Here is a 15,744-nt window from a genome sequence, read left to right on the forward strand (position 1 = left end):
TCTGGGCTGAAGCAAATCATGGTCTAGATTTGACAGACATTGCTGAATACATTTCTCATAAAGGAAGTTTGGATAACAGCACCATGGATCCACAACAGATATCCAAATTAGGTGAATACTCCTCATACAATAGCAATGTCTTAAAAAAGCAGCTGAATTTTTCATATAATGAAAGAGAATCTAGCAAGTTGCCAAATGTGTGTAAGGTATATAGACAAATGGCTTGCAGCCCTGATATGGTAACTGTTTTGTCCTCTGGTTTGTCCTCTGAGTCCTCAGATAGCTCTAGGGGAGATCGCAAGGAGGAGTTAATAAGGAGAAGAGCAACCATGAAAAGAGAAAGAGTGTGTTTCTTGGATTGCAATTTAAAATGTGTCTGTTTCCATTTGTAATGGCACTAAATGGTGTCAGGAGAGAGCAACTGCCTGTTTCTCAAGATAGAATACAGGAAATAAAAGAGATTGTAAAAAGGCTGGAGGAATGGGAGAAAATGAAAAATCAAAGATGCTTGGGAAGAACTGCCCAGGCAGAGAAATAGCAATCCATCTCAATGATACTGGTACAAGTAGCTTAAATGGCTCTGCTCCGGTGATTCTAGTAAGTCATGTGCTTGGCCTTGTTAAGTTCAGATTTGTGAGTTATTGCATGTAATTTATTTAATACAGATGAACTCCAGGACTTACCTGGGCCAGTAATTTCTACTGCTGCTGGTAATTTCTCATTTGTAGTACCCCTTAGGAAGAGAAGGAAGATAATTACATAAAGGGAGATTTTGATGCCCCCATAGTGGCCAAAGAGATGATTATGTTCGACTGTCTTCCACAATGTAAAGCATAGCCTCAAAAGGGGCATCTCATGAGACTGATGCAGCTTGATCTCCTTGTGGGTGAGAACCATGAATTAAGAGCAAGTGAAACTGGTAGGGCATGACAAAGGAGGATGCTGCTGGACCCAGGAAAATTGAACCACAACCCAATCTGGAAAAATTACAGATAGAAATCATCACACATTTAGCTCACTAACCAAGCCTGTAAGAGCTTTCTTCAGTGGTATTTGCTGTATGTGGATCTGGGAAGTAAACAACAGGATTAATTTAGCAATGTAATAATGAACTGGCAGCAGTTTTGCTTTCTTGAGAAGAGTCCTTTTAAACCACCCACTAACAAGAGCAGTAAGTGCATCTTCGTATGGCTGAGGAGCAGTGATTACATAAAACCAGTTGGCTTTATACCATACATGATCTCTGCAACTCTCAAAGAAACCAAATAGCAGTATTCCAACGGGAAACAATGTTCCTGATTTCATCTGGGCTTCTAAATTGCTCAGTGTGTGGTTATTTAGCTATGTTTTTAATATGGAAACAAACCACAAATTATTTTTTGGCTGACTGAGTACAAATTACTGGATAATTTTCAGTTCAAAAGTCAAGAATTTTTATACAGCTGTCCTGATTTTACTCCTGCATTGATCATATATCAAAGCAAGTCTTCCTAATACATAATCTGTTTACAGCTTGGTTGGTGGAGAAAAAATCTTGAGTGGAACTTGTGGAAGTCTGTGTGAACATTGTTCTCAGAGAAGTCTTGGCGTTTGTAAATAATCTCAGTATTTCATCTCTGTGAAGAAATGAAAATTTCCATAACCTTATTTAGTGCAGCCAGAGAGAGTAACTTTGAAGGAAATGACTGCCAACTTCTTCTGCCTACAAAACCAAAGTAATTTTCATATGTCTGAAGGCCTCCTGTGAGTAAAGGGTGAGATGTCTGTATTAGTTCAGAAAGAGATGTTTTCTGAAAGCTGTGAAGAATAGCAAGATATGAACAAGTACAGAGGAACCAGAACAATCTCTGTGGTGACCAACCAGGTTCTACTGAGCCATGCCACAGAGTAGTAGAGGATTGAAAACGAAAAGAAATAACAACAGAATACCTTCTCATCACAAAGCTGGTTGGAATAACATGGACATGAGTAGTAAAAAGCTTTGGTTTTCTGGCAAAGATACATATGCTGAGTTGGAGGACTGTTTTGCTACACCTACAGACTTGTCAGATGTAATTAACGTGTTATGCACAAATCCTTATGCCATGTTGTTGTCCTCCTTTTGCTTTTGAAACATTCTTGACTTTCACCCAGAATATTTGAATTAGCTCCAGATCAACAGGGAGATAAAAGCTGAACACAGGAGAAATGCCAGGGGAAAACAGTGGGTGCCTGTTAAACTCTCGTGGCACAGGGGTGAGCCATGTTTGCATCTGAACAACAGCAGGGAAGAACTTGTAGCTATGAAAAAACAAACAACATAAAGGAGTCCTGCCCAGGGTGAGGAGGTAGCTGAACCCTCATGTGGCCAGACCTGAATAAACCAGGTTCATCTTCAACAGACCAATGCACGTGGGGTCAGAGTCAGTGCTGTGTAGAGAGGTCTGTGGGGAACCAAACCCTCCTCACAAAAATATACACATGAAAACTGAGAGTGATCACTGTACCAGAAAAAATCAGCATAGGCTAGGAAGGGGAGGATAAATGAAGAAGAGAGGGAAGGAAGAGGATTTCCAGGAAGAGAAATACTCCTAGCTGCAGCTTAAAATGTAGCTCTCTTTTTGTCCTTACTGAATATTTGGGTATTGTTTCGTAGCAGTGCAGGTACTCAGCAAATATTGCCAAATTGAATTTCGGCATTTTATTGTAATGCTAGATAAAAATCAAACATAAACAAATAAAATTGCATTGTTTGAGGACCTGTGTGGAGTAAGATTATTACGACTAGTAAATATTTATTATTCGGGGATATAATGAAAAGTGGGACTTTTACATTTAAAGTTTCTGATTTGCTCGTATAATAAAATGGGAAAACTTTTAAAATAGGATCTGGGCCATTTCGCTCCAGAATACTGTTATGTTTTTCCTGAGGGTAGGTTGCACTGTTGTCTTGGAATATACATTCACATCTGCAGACTTTTCTCTCTGAAAAGAATTGTATTTGTTCATAGTGCTTCTATTTTTTGTGGTCTTTCTCATACACTTTCTCTTCAGGCATTCATGTTGCTAAAAAGATAGACAAACTGGGCATGAGGTCATCGGACACAGCTCAGATCTTTTTTGAAGATGTAAGGGTGCCCTGCAAGAACCTCATTGGTGAGGAAGGAAACGGTTTTACATACCAGATGTTGCAATTCCAAGAAGAGCGGCTGTGGGGAGTAGCCAGTGGTAAGTCATCATTTGTGCTTCTGCAGGGACATAGGGGTCACTCTTTGCATGACTAACAGCACTTTTCTTTTCTTGTAAGTTGCAATGATCTTTTAGTATCTGTTTTTGAAATCCGTCATAGCCTGGATACAGACGACATTCCCTTTCTGTAGAAAAATTCCTTTTTCTGTACAAAAACCTGAAGCAGAATATATTTTATGAGCCATTGCAGACGCTTTTTTTTTGCCTTGTTTCTTTTTGTTGTTGCTACTCTGCAAAGAAATTATGGCATCACGCTATGTCTATTACAAATATAGGGCAAAGGCTATCAAAATATCAGCATGAAATAGAAGGATGGTGACTTTTCCTGTAGTACAGTGCGTTATGATGCTGATCATGGATTTTAGAAAGCTAACTTACTGGCTGTGTAAAGTTAAGTGGCTCTTGCAGGATGTCAGAGCTTTGTTTTGCAAATCTGTTTTACCTCTGTACACTTTGGACATAAGTGGTACATTCCTTTCCCTGAAGTTATATTGTCACAGAGTTTATGTTACTCAGAACTCAGGCTGTACTCAAATCTATGTATTTGGGTTATATGGATTCTGGATATTCCAGGAAACCAGATCCAAGTCTGGATTGTCTACTTTCAGCCTGCAAATTTTACCCTACCCCTCCCTACCCCTCTTCTATTTTACTTGAAGAACTCCTTGGTTCTTCAAGTTAAATAGAATGTGGTTCACTGTGAGAAGATTGGTCCTCTTTAGATTCCAGGGTTGTCTAAATAATGTCACTGTATTCATGCTCCTGTGCATTCTCTGTCTGTCACTGACTGTGTGTGGCTGGGGAATTAAGCATTCTAAGAAATGGTGTTTTGATTCAGTGAACAAATAAAAAAAGCTCTCACTATTTTGGGTTCCTCACAGACCAAATATTTTGGAGTTCAAATGCCTTTAAAAAAACTCATTTATTGAGACAAAGTTCTTAGTTCAGCCTGAGATAAATAGTACATGTGAGAGTAGTTTTAGCTAAGGACAGGATGTTACACTTGCCGAGGATGTCACTGCAGAGTCAGGCAAGCAGGAGTTGTGATCCTAGCACTGCTTCTGCCTTAATTGAGGTGTATACAGACTGCAAGGATGTGCATTGTGCATTTCTATGCTCAGTTCGAAGTCTAAATTAAACAAACCATGAGAAGCTCTGGGCTGCAGTGAGACTCCCCAGGCAGCAGAGTAGCCAGAGTAGCTGGCAGCATTAGTCATGCCCTAGGCAAAAGTGACGTGCACTGACAGCATCAATGAACAAAGCCTGGCAGGTTAGATCACTCCTGCTAAAACCGCGGGCAGCTTGGTACTGTCCAGTCTTGCACAACTGCCTGGCTGTCACTGTGCTCTGCCAGGAACTGGAACACCAGGTTTCAGTTCCTTTTTTTGTCCAAAACAACGCAGCAGGAGCAGGTGAACCCTTGCCCTGGATGAGCAGCCTGGGAAGGGCCTCTCTCCTTGCCTGCTATGACCAGGCAGGGGCCAGCAGGGAGGAAGAGTCTGGGAGCTCACCAAGGAGAGGGAACTGCTTTCTGCAGTGGCTACTGTGTAAACCTTGCTGGACCCCTTGGGTTTGGTTTTTTTCAGCTACCTGATATAAAATACATAAAAGCATTGGCAGCAGGGACAAGACCCATGGTTTGGGCCAAGCTGCAAACTTCAGAGATCACCAATTGTGGTAAACAAGAAAAAGTGTAACCGGTGTTCAGAAGGGAGCCCAATACTCAATGGGTGCAGTTGGTTGTATCACAGCATCTAGAGATGTTAACTTCCCATCCTGAAAATAGTTTCACATATGTTCAACCATGACTGCTCAGGTGAAGGCTCAGATGTGTGAAACTATTTTAAGTGCCTTTAAGTGCCTTAGGTCTGCATGTTTAATTCTGGTCTTCACTTCTGCCCCTCAGTAGGACATTTCTGTTCCTTCCCAGTTCATGACTGTGACATTGAAAATCATCAGTCTGCTTTTAAATGCTTTAGGGGCCAGTCCTGGGATCCTCACTGTTACTGCTTCCTTTAACTTGGAAAAGGCTGCTGACTTGTCTGTTTTTCCTTTCTGGGTGTTATTTTGTTGTGTTTCGGGTTCTTTGTTCTGTTTCTCTTTGTTTGGTGAGGGGTTTATGTATTTTTAGTTTCAAGTATCACATGCTCTAGACTTCTTTTTGTTTATTAATTATCTTCTTTGTGGCCAGTGTCTTTCTTCACTTGGTTCTTTCTTTTAAAATCTATTTTCAGTCAAACAGGTTTAAAATACAAATGGAAAACTAGCCTCCTGGAATTGCAAAATTTGATCCCAGGTGTGGTTTCTTCTTCTGAGTGACATATCCTCAAAGGCATTCGTCAAAGTCACTGTGTTTCTTGCTTCACTGAAAGAAAAAAGGTGCCACAGGTCTCCCATGTTGTGACACTTGGTAAACACTGTCCGTTTTAAGGGCCTGTTGCACTGATTACAGGAAAAGAATGTTGCTATGGCAAAAAAAGCAAATAGTTGTCCTGTGAATTGCTTAACTCAGAGACAAAGAGGGAGTTCAGCATGCATGTGAGAGCAGAATGGCACTTTTCTAATGAATTCTATTTGCTCCTGCAACTTCAGTTTTATGAGCACCATTGAGTCATGGCCAGTAAGCAAGATGACAGATCCTTTTGCATGGGCAACACACATCCTTAAGAATCAGATTGCTCAGCTTACAGCTCACTGTACATTTCATTAGAGAATGATCAGTAACAACCTAGGAAAAACATATTAATTTCATTTTCTTTTGAGAGGAAACACAGCAAAAGACAAAGTGTCTTTACAGTGAGCAGAAATTTTAAATGGAATTATATAAGTTGGATGGAGATACGAGGAAAAGATTATTCTGAATTGGCAAACTTCAAGTGCTTTCACAATTCTCAGCTGTGTGATAGGCCACGCATTCCTTAGGCTGCCCTAGTGACATTTCCTGCATGTGCTGTCAGTTGAAACCCACGGGGCTAAGTTTGTCTGAGGATGTGGGGAACACTGTATAAGAAAAGGAAACAAATACACAGAAAAAGAGGGGGGTTCCCTATTATGAATGGCATTTCTCTGAATTCGTATGACTGGGAAAGTGTTGTGTGCTGTTATTGTGTTGAACATGGCTGTTGGCTGTCATGGTATTCATGGTGTGCTGCATTTGGGTGCTGTTTGCTACACAGCCAGGCTTTGCCATGTTAGAGCTGTGCTCAGAGCTCCGAGTTCCTGTCATCAGCATCATAGAATGGTTTGGGAAGGGACCTTTAAAGTTCATCACGTCCAACCCCATGGGCAGAGAGAACTTTCACTAAACCAGGTTGCTCAAAGCCCATCCATCCTGGCCTTGAAAAGGTCCAGGGAATGGATATGTCTTGGGGCACCCAGAACTTCTCTGGGCAACTTGTTCCAGGGTCTCACCACTCTCATAAGACATTTCTTAGAATTGTAAAATGACAGAATGGTTTGGGTTGGAAGGGACCCTAAAGATCATGTAGTTCCAGTTCCAAAACATTCTTCCTTTTGTTCAATCTAAATCTACATTCTTTCAATTTAAAACCAGTCCCCCTTGTTCTGATACTACAGGTAATGGTAAAAACTCTGCTCCCATCTTTATTATAAGCTCTCTTTATATATCAAAAGGCTGCAATAAGGCCTCCCCAGAGCCTGCACTGCTCCATGCTGAACAACCCCAACACTCTTAGCCTGTCCTCATGGGAGAGGTGCTCTAGCCTTTTAATCTTTTACAGGACCCTTCTCTGGACCTGCTCCAACAGATCAATGGCTGTTTTGTATCATGGGCTCCAGAGCTGGATCCAGTACTACAGATGGAGTCTCAGGAGAGCAGAGTAGAGGGAGACAATCACAACCCTTGACCTGATGGCCTCTTGTGAAGCAGCCCAGGACAGTCCTTAGATTTCGCAAATGACAGTTCCTGAAATAAGAAGGGCAGTAATGGTTGCGAAGGAAACAGGAGAATGGATCAGCAGGGGCAGGAAGGAGGCAGTGAATTGGAGAGGTGGACACTATAGGAGCAGTTTTCCCAGAACCCCAGTCTGAGCCATGATGTGTGGTGACAACCTGAGCAGAGTTTGACAAAGTGCCTTCATGATCTTTAGACCTTTAGCAAGCAGGACCTGAACAGTTTCTGTCATATTTCTTCCCACCTGATCTTGCTCCTGCCTCCTCTTTGCTGTTTCCTATCTCTCTTTCCCTGGTGCTGGGTGCTGGGAACCACACAAGCCGTGCTGGAGCACCTTGCACTGACAGACCAACACAAGATGAATGCCTTGTCTTTATCTCTTCCACCTCCTTTCTGCTCTCCTAGCACTGGCATGTACAGTTTAGTTTCCCATCCAGCAGCTCAGACTGCACTGTATTCTTCCCAGATTTCAGTCGGAGGGAAAGGGACAAGTGGTGCCTGGATATTCCTTGCTCTTTCCTTACATTTCTCAAGCTGGAGACCATAGACGTACAAGTAAAAAAGCTGTTGATGTTATACATGCTACACTGTTGTGTGATATTGTCCTTTGAAATGACAGTATTTCTATTCAAGAGATGTTCCTGAAAACAGAAATTTATTTTCCTGTCCAGAAAGCCAGCATTTGGGTGACAACATAGTGCGTTAACACAGAAGAAATGAAGACATTACTGTATATGCTCTTCTGAAAAATAAGCATTGCAGTTAGTTGTATGATAAAGGAGGGGAAAATATTTAGGTAATGAGAAAAGCTGATCACCCTATGGAATGTGGAGACATGGAAAATGGTGCTCTGTGGAAGTGATGATGAATGATCATGGCAGGGAGAATTGGTGGGATGCAGAGTCTACACAGGACAGCAGTACAGAGATAAAATTTAAATAGCAGAGATCTTGAAAACAAAGCGAAAAGGTATATGGAACCACACCAGGCTCCTGCAAGGGACGATCATGTGAGTAACTCACAGGTAGAAAAAGGGATTTCATACTAGTCCAAGGCTTGGGTTTATTTTGCATTTCACATTCAGAGTTTTGTGGTTTAGATGCAAATGGATGTGGATATGCATATTTTGAAAAGAGAAAATGTGACCCTTCTCATACAGATAGTTTTGTGAAATCATGCCCTGCTGCTTGTCATAGTAACATGAGTCCATATTTGCCAAACAAAATTCTCCACACATTCTGTTTCTGCTGTTATCCCACCTACACTGCAAGGGACTGATAGCTTAGTCATTCACTTCAAGGCTGGTTTGCCTTGGAAGAGAAACTTTTCCCTTTTTTTCTTGTTTAAAATGAGATGGCACAAAAAGCAGCAGCAAACTAGCTCTGCTTTAAAGCATCGTCTGCTGCCTCTCTCACCTGTTTTACAGCAGTACCCTATTTTCATGCTGTTTCCATCAGGAGAATTATTTAATGGTTTTTTTTTAAGTGGGTATGAATTTTTTTTTCTCTATGCTGGGATCATAGAACACAGATGTAATAAGCAGTCTATTTGTGTTCCTTGATCTCAGAATAGGTTTCTGTCTTTTCCCTGAAGGCTTCCTTCAATTTACATTTCTAAAGTCTTCCTCACCAAGCACACTACACTGTCTGCCTTCATAAAGTTTACCTCATCATGTTGGTACTGCTTTTTACGACTCTCCCTCTTTCCTACCCACTTCTCTTCCTTCTCTTCCAAGTTTTGGCAGTTTAGGGCTCAAGTAAGATAGATGTCTTCAAGGTACAAGGAAGTACCAGACTCTTCTCAGAATTAAAGCTTCACCACAAACTGAGAATACAGAACAATTTCCTTTAAAAAACCTAATGTGTTGGTTATACAATGTGAAAAAACCTTCTCTTTCAACAAGAAGGTAAACAAATCTGGCTAAAATGATGCCTTGTTCTGAGCTTTGTTTCTTCCAGCCCTGACACCACTGGAAACTGTTATACAAGAAACTATTGACTACACACGGCAGCGGAAGGTGTTTGGCCGGCCTGTCCTGCACAACCAAACCGTGCACTTCCGCCTGGCCGAGCTGGCAGCCGAAGTGGAGCTCCTGCGCTCGCTGCTGTACCGCACCGTGGGTGAGCTCCCACATCTGCTTCCCAGATGTGCTTCTCTTCGTGCAAAGAACCTTGTCAGGCTAAAGGAACATGGGGAGGTGACTTCCAGAGTGAATGACTTTTCATGTCTTCTTTTTTTACTAGCTCTCTATGTAGAAGGCAACGATGTGACAAAATTTGCCTCCATGGCTAAGCTAAAGGTAGGTCGTCTGACCCGTGAAGTGACTGATAGCTGTCTCCAGTTTTGGGGAGGAATGGGATTCACCAGTGAAGTTCTCGTGAGCAGGCTTTACAGGTAAGAGAGTGATGAAAATACGAAGTCGCTTTAACTGAAATTTAGCCTCTTAAATGTCCTGTTAAACAATCACCTACTTGAAAAGAGCAGCAGCATCTCACCAGTGTGAATGGTCTTGTTCCACTTCATAGCATGTCACTGAAGTGGGTTGTGGATGCAAGGACACCCAGTGCCATTAACTTTGAGTAGACAGGTGTCGGAACTTAACTATTCTGTTGGCAAATCTTGGCTTTGCAAGATTTGTGCATTAAAGTTGTGAGTTTGAACCGCCCACAGGTTAGTTTAAATGTAAAATGAAAGAGGAAAACTCAGTATTTTGCCTGATGGTCCTCTGGTATCTGTCACAGAGTAGAAAAAAAAGTGGGAAAATTGGGAACTACCAATCAGTGACTTTTTTCTCTTTGCTTTTAGTTTGATTGTAATCTTGATTACAAGAACAGAAATAAAACCAGAAACTTTCTTCTAAAATGAATGAAAATCAGCTTTATCTTTTTCCCCGGATATGTGTGAAACTGGAGTTCCCCACTTGGCTTCTGCAGGAGCCTGTTGTGATAGGAGTCTCCACCCTTTTAGTCACACTAGATACCATGTGAGACATACAAGAGATGTAATTGCTTCCAGAAAGTTGTTAGATCATTAAAATGGTCCAGAGGCCTTTTTGCACATTAATTGAGGTCCCTTCAGATTTTAGTCTCTATCTACTTAGAATAAAATTCTCCTTAAGGAAACAGGTTTTTTTTGTATCTGGCTGCAGTGTCTTATATTCTGTAGAAGGACCAAAATTGACCTTAGATTCACTTGCAGTAACAGCTTTCTGTTCAGCCCTTACATAGACAATACCTAATCCAAAGTTAGACAAATCAGTGGTTCAGTTAGTTGAAAGTTTTGGTAAATGTGTCTGTGTAAAGTGAGAGCAGAACACTTGAGAGAATCTGCAAAAAGCTTATTTCTTTTTAGGTAGGTTGAGTTACTTTTTCTATTTTTAATATTTTATGAACAATAATGTCATTGTAGTAAGTCAACAGATCCTCAATATTTTTTACAAGTGGACTCCTGAAATTTTCTTACAAAGGTACAGACTGCTTATGATGGTGGTTTTAAGCCAGCTGTCAATATGATGGTTTTCCTTAGTTATTTTTTTCACAGCCTTATTTTAACAAGTAATGGTCATTGGTGATAGAGATGTTAAGAACTACTGCAGTAGGCAATCTGAATAAAATGAATCCCTGTCCTTACAGCACTTACTATAAATTATGTAGTCTGGACAGATTAATGTGTATGTGCTTTTACATAGTTTTGTTTAAGATTTCCTAGCCCAGTAAAGTGCTAACTGTGAGCAGGGCTTTTCTGTGTGGATTCCAGAGTGATTTCCAAGTATAACAGCACAGTCACATTTTTCCTTAGAAGAAATCCAGAAGGTTTCCTGTTGGTGTACGCAGTCAGCTGGCTAGAGAAATGTATCTTTCTACCTCTAAAACAAATACTCTTATAAATAAATGAGGCTAAAGACAGTGTGATATTTATACTCTGAAATTTTCTATGAATCAGTAAAATTCCACCATTGAGTAACCAAAGGTCCAGGAAGGGACAAGGAGAGTTTTACCTAAATAAACAATTACATGTTCAAGATAGAATCTTGTTAATCTGTAACAATAAGCAAAGCAGCAACTTCCCTAAAGCCCTTCTTTCTACTACAGCAGTCTGAGTAACCATTCACGTCACTGTGATGTTTGTCCAGTAGCAGCAGTATCATCGCACAGCAGGACATGTAGTCCTAATGTTCAAACATTTTTGTAGCATAATCTTTATGAAGTTCCCAAAGAGATGTAGGTCAATCTTCAACACTTCTCGCTGTTACTCACTCCTCAAAGAACATACAGTACAATGCATAGTTAGTGAATGAAGTCTCTGAATTTTAGTTATTAGGGTCAGTTAAAGATCATAAACAGAAACAGCACAAAACTGCCAACTTATTTTATTGATATCTGTCATTTAATCAGTAACATTTTAAACTTTGTAGAACAACTGGCATGTCTTCATTCCTATTCTCTAGAAAGCATGAAGAGAACTGCTTCACCATGTAGGTGTCTATACTGGGTTGATTTTAGATATGTAAATGTCTCACTTGTACAGATTCTAATAAGAAGAACAGGTAAAAAAAAAATGAAAAGCTTAGAGCTCAAATATCAAAAAGTTTCATAGAAAAATACAAGACAATATAAAACCCATAAAGAATAGACTTTCCAACCTGTACCCTAGTAGCAGGATTCTGGAGAAAGAAAGCACTAGCCTGGAGACATGCTTGTTTATTTTTCTCTCCTCTGTCTGAAAGGCCTTAAAGACATCGTGACTTGGCAAAAATCTATTCTTGAACAAAGCCATCATTTATATGAAAAACCTCTCAAGGTTATGAGAGACTAAGGAAAGAAACCTTTTTGAATTAAGTTTATTGCAATTTTTCAGACTTCCTGAGTTTTAAAAAAAATTTCAGGTAGTGATCCCTGTATTTTAATAGTAGTTATGTGCGCTTCAATTGTTATAGGAAAAACTTATGTGGTCTTCTTAAAACAGTTTGATTTGTTGGGTTTATTTTAAATTCAGATTGTTATTAACTGCTAAACATCATGTCTAACTGCTTCCAGTTCTCAAAAGTTTTTCTCCTATGGGCTGTGATGGGGAAAATGCTATCATTTCTTTACTTGCTATGTTGTAAAAGACTCAAGAAAACAGTAGTGAAAAATATTGACCACTCATGTGAAATAGAAGTGTAAGTAGCATTGCAGATGCATAGCTGCAGAAGAAACACATTTTCATTTTACTCCTCAACTGTCGTGTAGTTATTGCCATATAAAGGTCTATTTGTAATTGAGGATAGCTAAAAACCAAACTTCTGTATAATTTTAAGTGGATTTTTTGAGTAAGTAATGTATTTCCATCTAATTTTTTTTCCTTCCCATATTTCAAAAGTTAGTTTAAATAGTTCATTCAGTTTCATTTTTTATTTCGTTGTTTCTGGTCTTTCATTCTTTATAAAACATGTCTAAACTTGAGTGAGTCCAGACAATTGGGGGTTTTAATCAGCTTTTTTCATTATAGTAATTTATAGTTGTACCAAACAAAATGAAACGTATCCATTTCTGCTGACAATTTGCTTTGATGTTTGTACCTAACTGCTGAGACAAAACTTAATACAAATTGCTGTCATCTGTGAAACAAAATCTGCAGTTTCCACCTTTTTCAGCAGAGGCTTTGAGACAGATGCCTGTCTACCACTTTCTTTGACTTTTATGAGTACCTTGAGAAGGAATTTAGGAGATGAAGCACATGACGTTTACCTTTAAGATAGCAAATCAAGGCAGGTAACTTTACAGTGATGACTTTAAAGCAGAGCTGTGCTCAACTCTCTACTTTATGCTCAGAGCAGGCCAAGGTGATGCCCATTCCCTACTCTTGGCCTTCAGAATGTCCCTGAGGGGGAAGGAACAGGGTCATGGGAACTGGCAGGCATGGCTGTGGGCTGTGCCAGCCTGGTCAGAGGCCTGCTGCACTGAGTGGCACCAGTTCAAATTCTTCTCTCTAGAACAAAGCCTCCTTCAGATTCTGCTTAATTTGGACAGCCTATAGGTAATCTAGCTGAGTCTGAATATGGAAGAAGTCACAAAATATTAGGCTTGAGGGTTCATCAGTAACTTTTTTGGAGAAAATTCTTGCCAGTAGTAAAACCTTAAAATAGTTAAAACCTGAAATAGTGAGTTATGAGAAAAAAAGGGTAAAGGTTTTGTAATCAAGTGCAGTTTGTGCTGAAAAGAAGCAGTGTATAAATGGCCAGGGAAGCAGTGATACTCTGAACCACGCAAACCTTGGTAAGGTTTTTTACCAATGGCCTTCTAACCAGGGAAGCGGAGAGCAGCATCTCTGAGGGACTGCTGCCTTAATGCCAGGCTGTTAGGGGAACCCAGGGCTTAAATCACCAAAACTCACTTTCTTCCCCCTGTCTGACTGGCGCTGATCACTGCTAGAAAAGGGAAAAAAAATTTCTTAGTTTATTTTGACAGGAAATTTGAAGTTTCATGAAGACACCTGCATCATAGATAGTGCAGCAGGCTCCTCTCAGCTTGTTTGGGAACAGAAACAGCTTCAATCCAATTCCATATGGTTTCCCAGAGGAAAATGTAGTGTAGAGCAGCTCCCACAGCAGGCTCAGCTTCTCAGCTGTAGGTAATAAATGGTACTGGAAGGCACAACTGCAAGCATGATTACATTTTACCAGCTTGAAGCTACAGACAGATTTAGTGTACCATGAGCTGCATATAGCACATTACAAGATCTAAAAGTTTGCTTGTGCTGTGAATGGGTACATGTCCCTGCTTTATGGCTGGGGAAATTGCAAACAAGGGAGAGCTCAGACTGGGATTAGGACTGGCCCTGATTTTCAGGAAAACTGGGACCAAAAGTTTTAGCAGCAGGGTAGTAGACATGGCTTAGCTTGTGCAAAACAAGGTCCAAATGTCACTCAGGTTGCAGAGGGGTCAGCACCAGCCAACAGAGGAATGTTAAACTGCAGACTATTTTGGATTACACTATTCAGAAATACATTTTCAGGCTGTAAATTACAGGGTTCCTAATCATTAGAACAACTTTGTTATCTCATAACCTTCAAATTAGGGTAGTCCAAGATTAAAGGGAGCTTGTTTTTTCTCCTTCAAGCAGTGCTTGACACATTTCTGAAGGCTGTATTACATGGCCTCTATGGAGATGGGAAACATGGTTTGACAATGTGGAGGGCTTTTTTTTTTTTTCCTGTTGCTACCTAACTATAAGTTATTAATCACCTGGATTGAGTTTGATGGGTGGGAATGGTGCCTCACCCTCCCTCTTAAGTGCTGTTTTTTAAATTGACATTGAAGATTTTTTTGCTTTTATTCATTAAAACATAGATTATATTTTTACCATTTATCTCTCTTGATTTGGTTGAGTGAAGTCTTATAATCTACAGTGAGACACATGGGATTTCCTGAATGTAAGGGAACATTTCACAGGGAATATTTTAGAGGGATAGAACACAATAGTTGGATTCTCTCCTTCCTCAGGTTAACTCCCACTCTCTAAAGAAAACAGCATTCAATTACATTCAACAAGTAGCTAGAGGTTTGGTCCCTCAAAATGACACCTTTAAAACTGCCTGGTGTGCTGCAGGCCGGTTCCTCATGGTCCTTGGTCAGGGGGAAGCCACCCCAGGCTGATGCTCACCTCAGGAGGGCTGAAGGTAGTTTAGGATGTGCTGCTCTGTCATGTGGCAACAAGACAGTGATGCAGAAATCAAAAGCAAAATGTTATTGTGCCAAAAGCCTTTACAGCAGTAGCCTAACAGTGTCCCTTACAAAAGCAATCAAATTCCAATATTTATATATATTGAAATGCTTATGTGCTGTATTAATAATGCATTCTTGGTATAAGATAAACTATCAAGCCATAAGCATACATTAAATAACTGATACAGAAGCTGACTTCACTATGTGCTCTTTCCCAGCTTCCTTACAGAGTTTCTGGCAGGATAGTTAATCCCATGGTTTCAGCTTCTTATGATGAAAGCAAGTTTCTTTCCCAGAAGAGGGCTGCTGGATTAAAATCATTTGTGTCTTTTGTCATCTTAATCCGCTTAAATTAGGGGGAAACCTTCTGTCCTGTCTCCCCAGAGGAGAGATCAGCATTAGTCTCCTGGCTGTAGATTCTGTAAGAAATATTCCTTATCTCACCCACAGAGACAAAAATATAATTATCAGCAAATTTGTAAAGATACACACAAGCACAAAACATATGAAAGGTGTTCTGTTTTTTTGAGACGTGTCTTTATACGTGACAGCCTGACTTGTCTGTCACACACACCACCAAAGCCAGATTTTACCACTATTTAAAATTTCATATAAACAAGCCCCATGTGTCCAGCATTCCTGCTGCAGAGACAGGATTTCTATTGACATCACAGCATTCTAAGGATTAGTTACTCGCTGTTGCTACAGTGAAGATGCCAAATGCTGAGCATTGGCAGGGGCTTTCTGCAGCTTGACAAAGCAGACAGCACCGCAGCACTAAGAACAAGCAACCTACCACTGTTCCAGGTCTGCTGCCTTCAGCAAGGCCCACAGGAAGGTGGGGAATCTTCAGGTTACTAAGCAGAGATAGTTTAGAATTGTTCTGGTAGTTTTATT

General features: G+C 40.3%; 1 protein-coding gene across 3 annotated transcripts in view; it reads left to right on the forward strand.

Annotated features, from left to right (window-relative positions):
• The window catches only part of LOC118701286 (probable acyl-CoA dehydrogenase 6), a 75,920-nt gene that overhangs the window by 58,692 nt on the left and 1,484 nt on the right, over positions 1-15,744 (forward strand). For all 3 annotated transcript variants that reach the window (XM_036405926.2, XM_036405933.2, XM_036405920.2), the window contains exons 6-8: positions 3,034-3,207; positions 9,100-9,261; positions 9,385-9,535. In XM_036405926.2, the coding sequence (XP_036261819.1) occupies positions 3,034-3,207; positions 9,100-9,261; positions 9,385-9,535 (487 nt within the window). The remainder of the gene's footprint in view (positions 1-3,033; positions 3,208-9,099; positions 9,262-9,384; positions 9,536-15,744) is intronic.

The sequence above is a fragment of the Molothrus ater genome, chromosome 1 (assembly GCF_012460135.2).
Source record: "Molothrus ater isolate BHLD 08-10-18 breed brown headed cowbird chromosome 1, BPBGC_Mater_1.1, whole genome shotgun sequence".
Lineage (NCBI taxonomy): Eukaryota > Metazoa > Chordata > Aves > Passeriformes > Icteridae > Molothrus > Molothrus ater.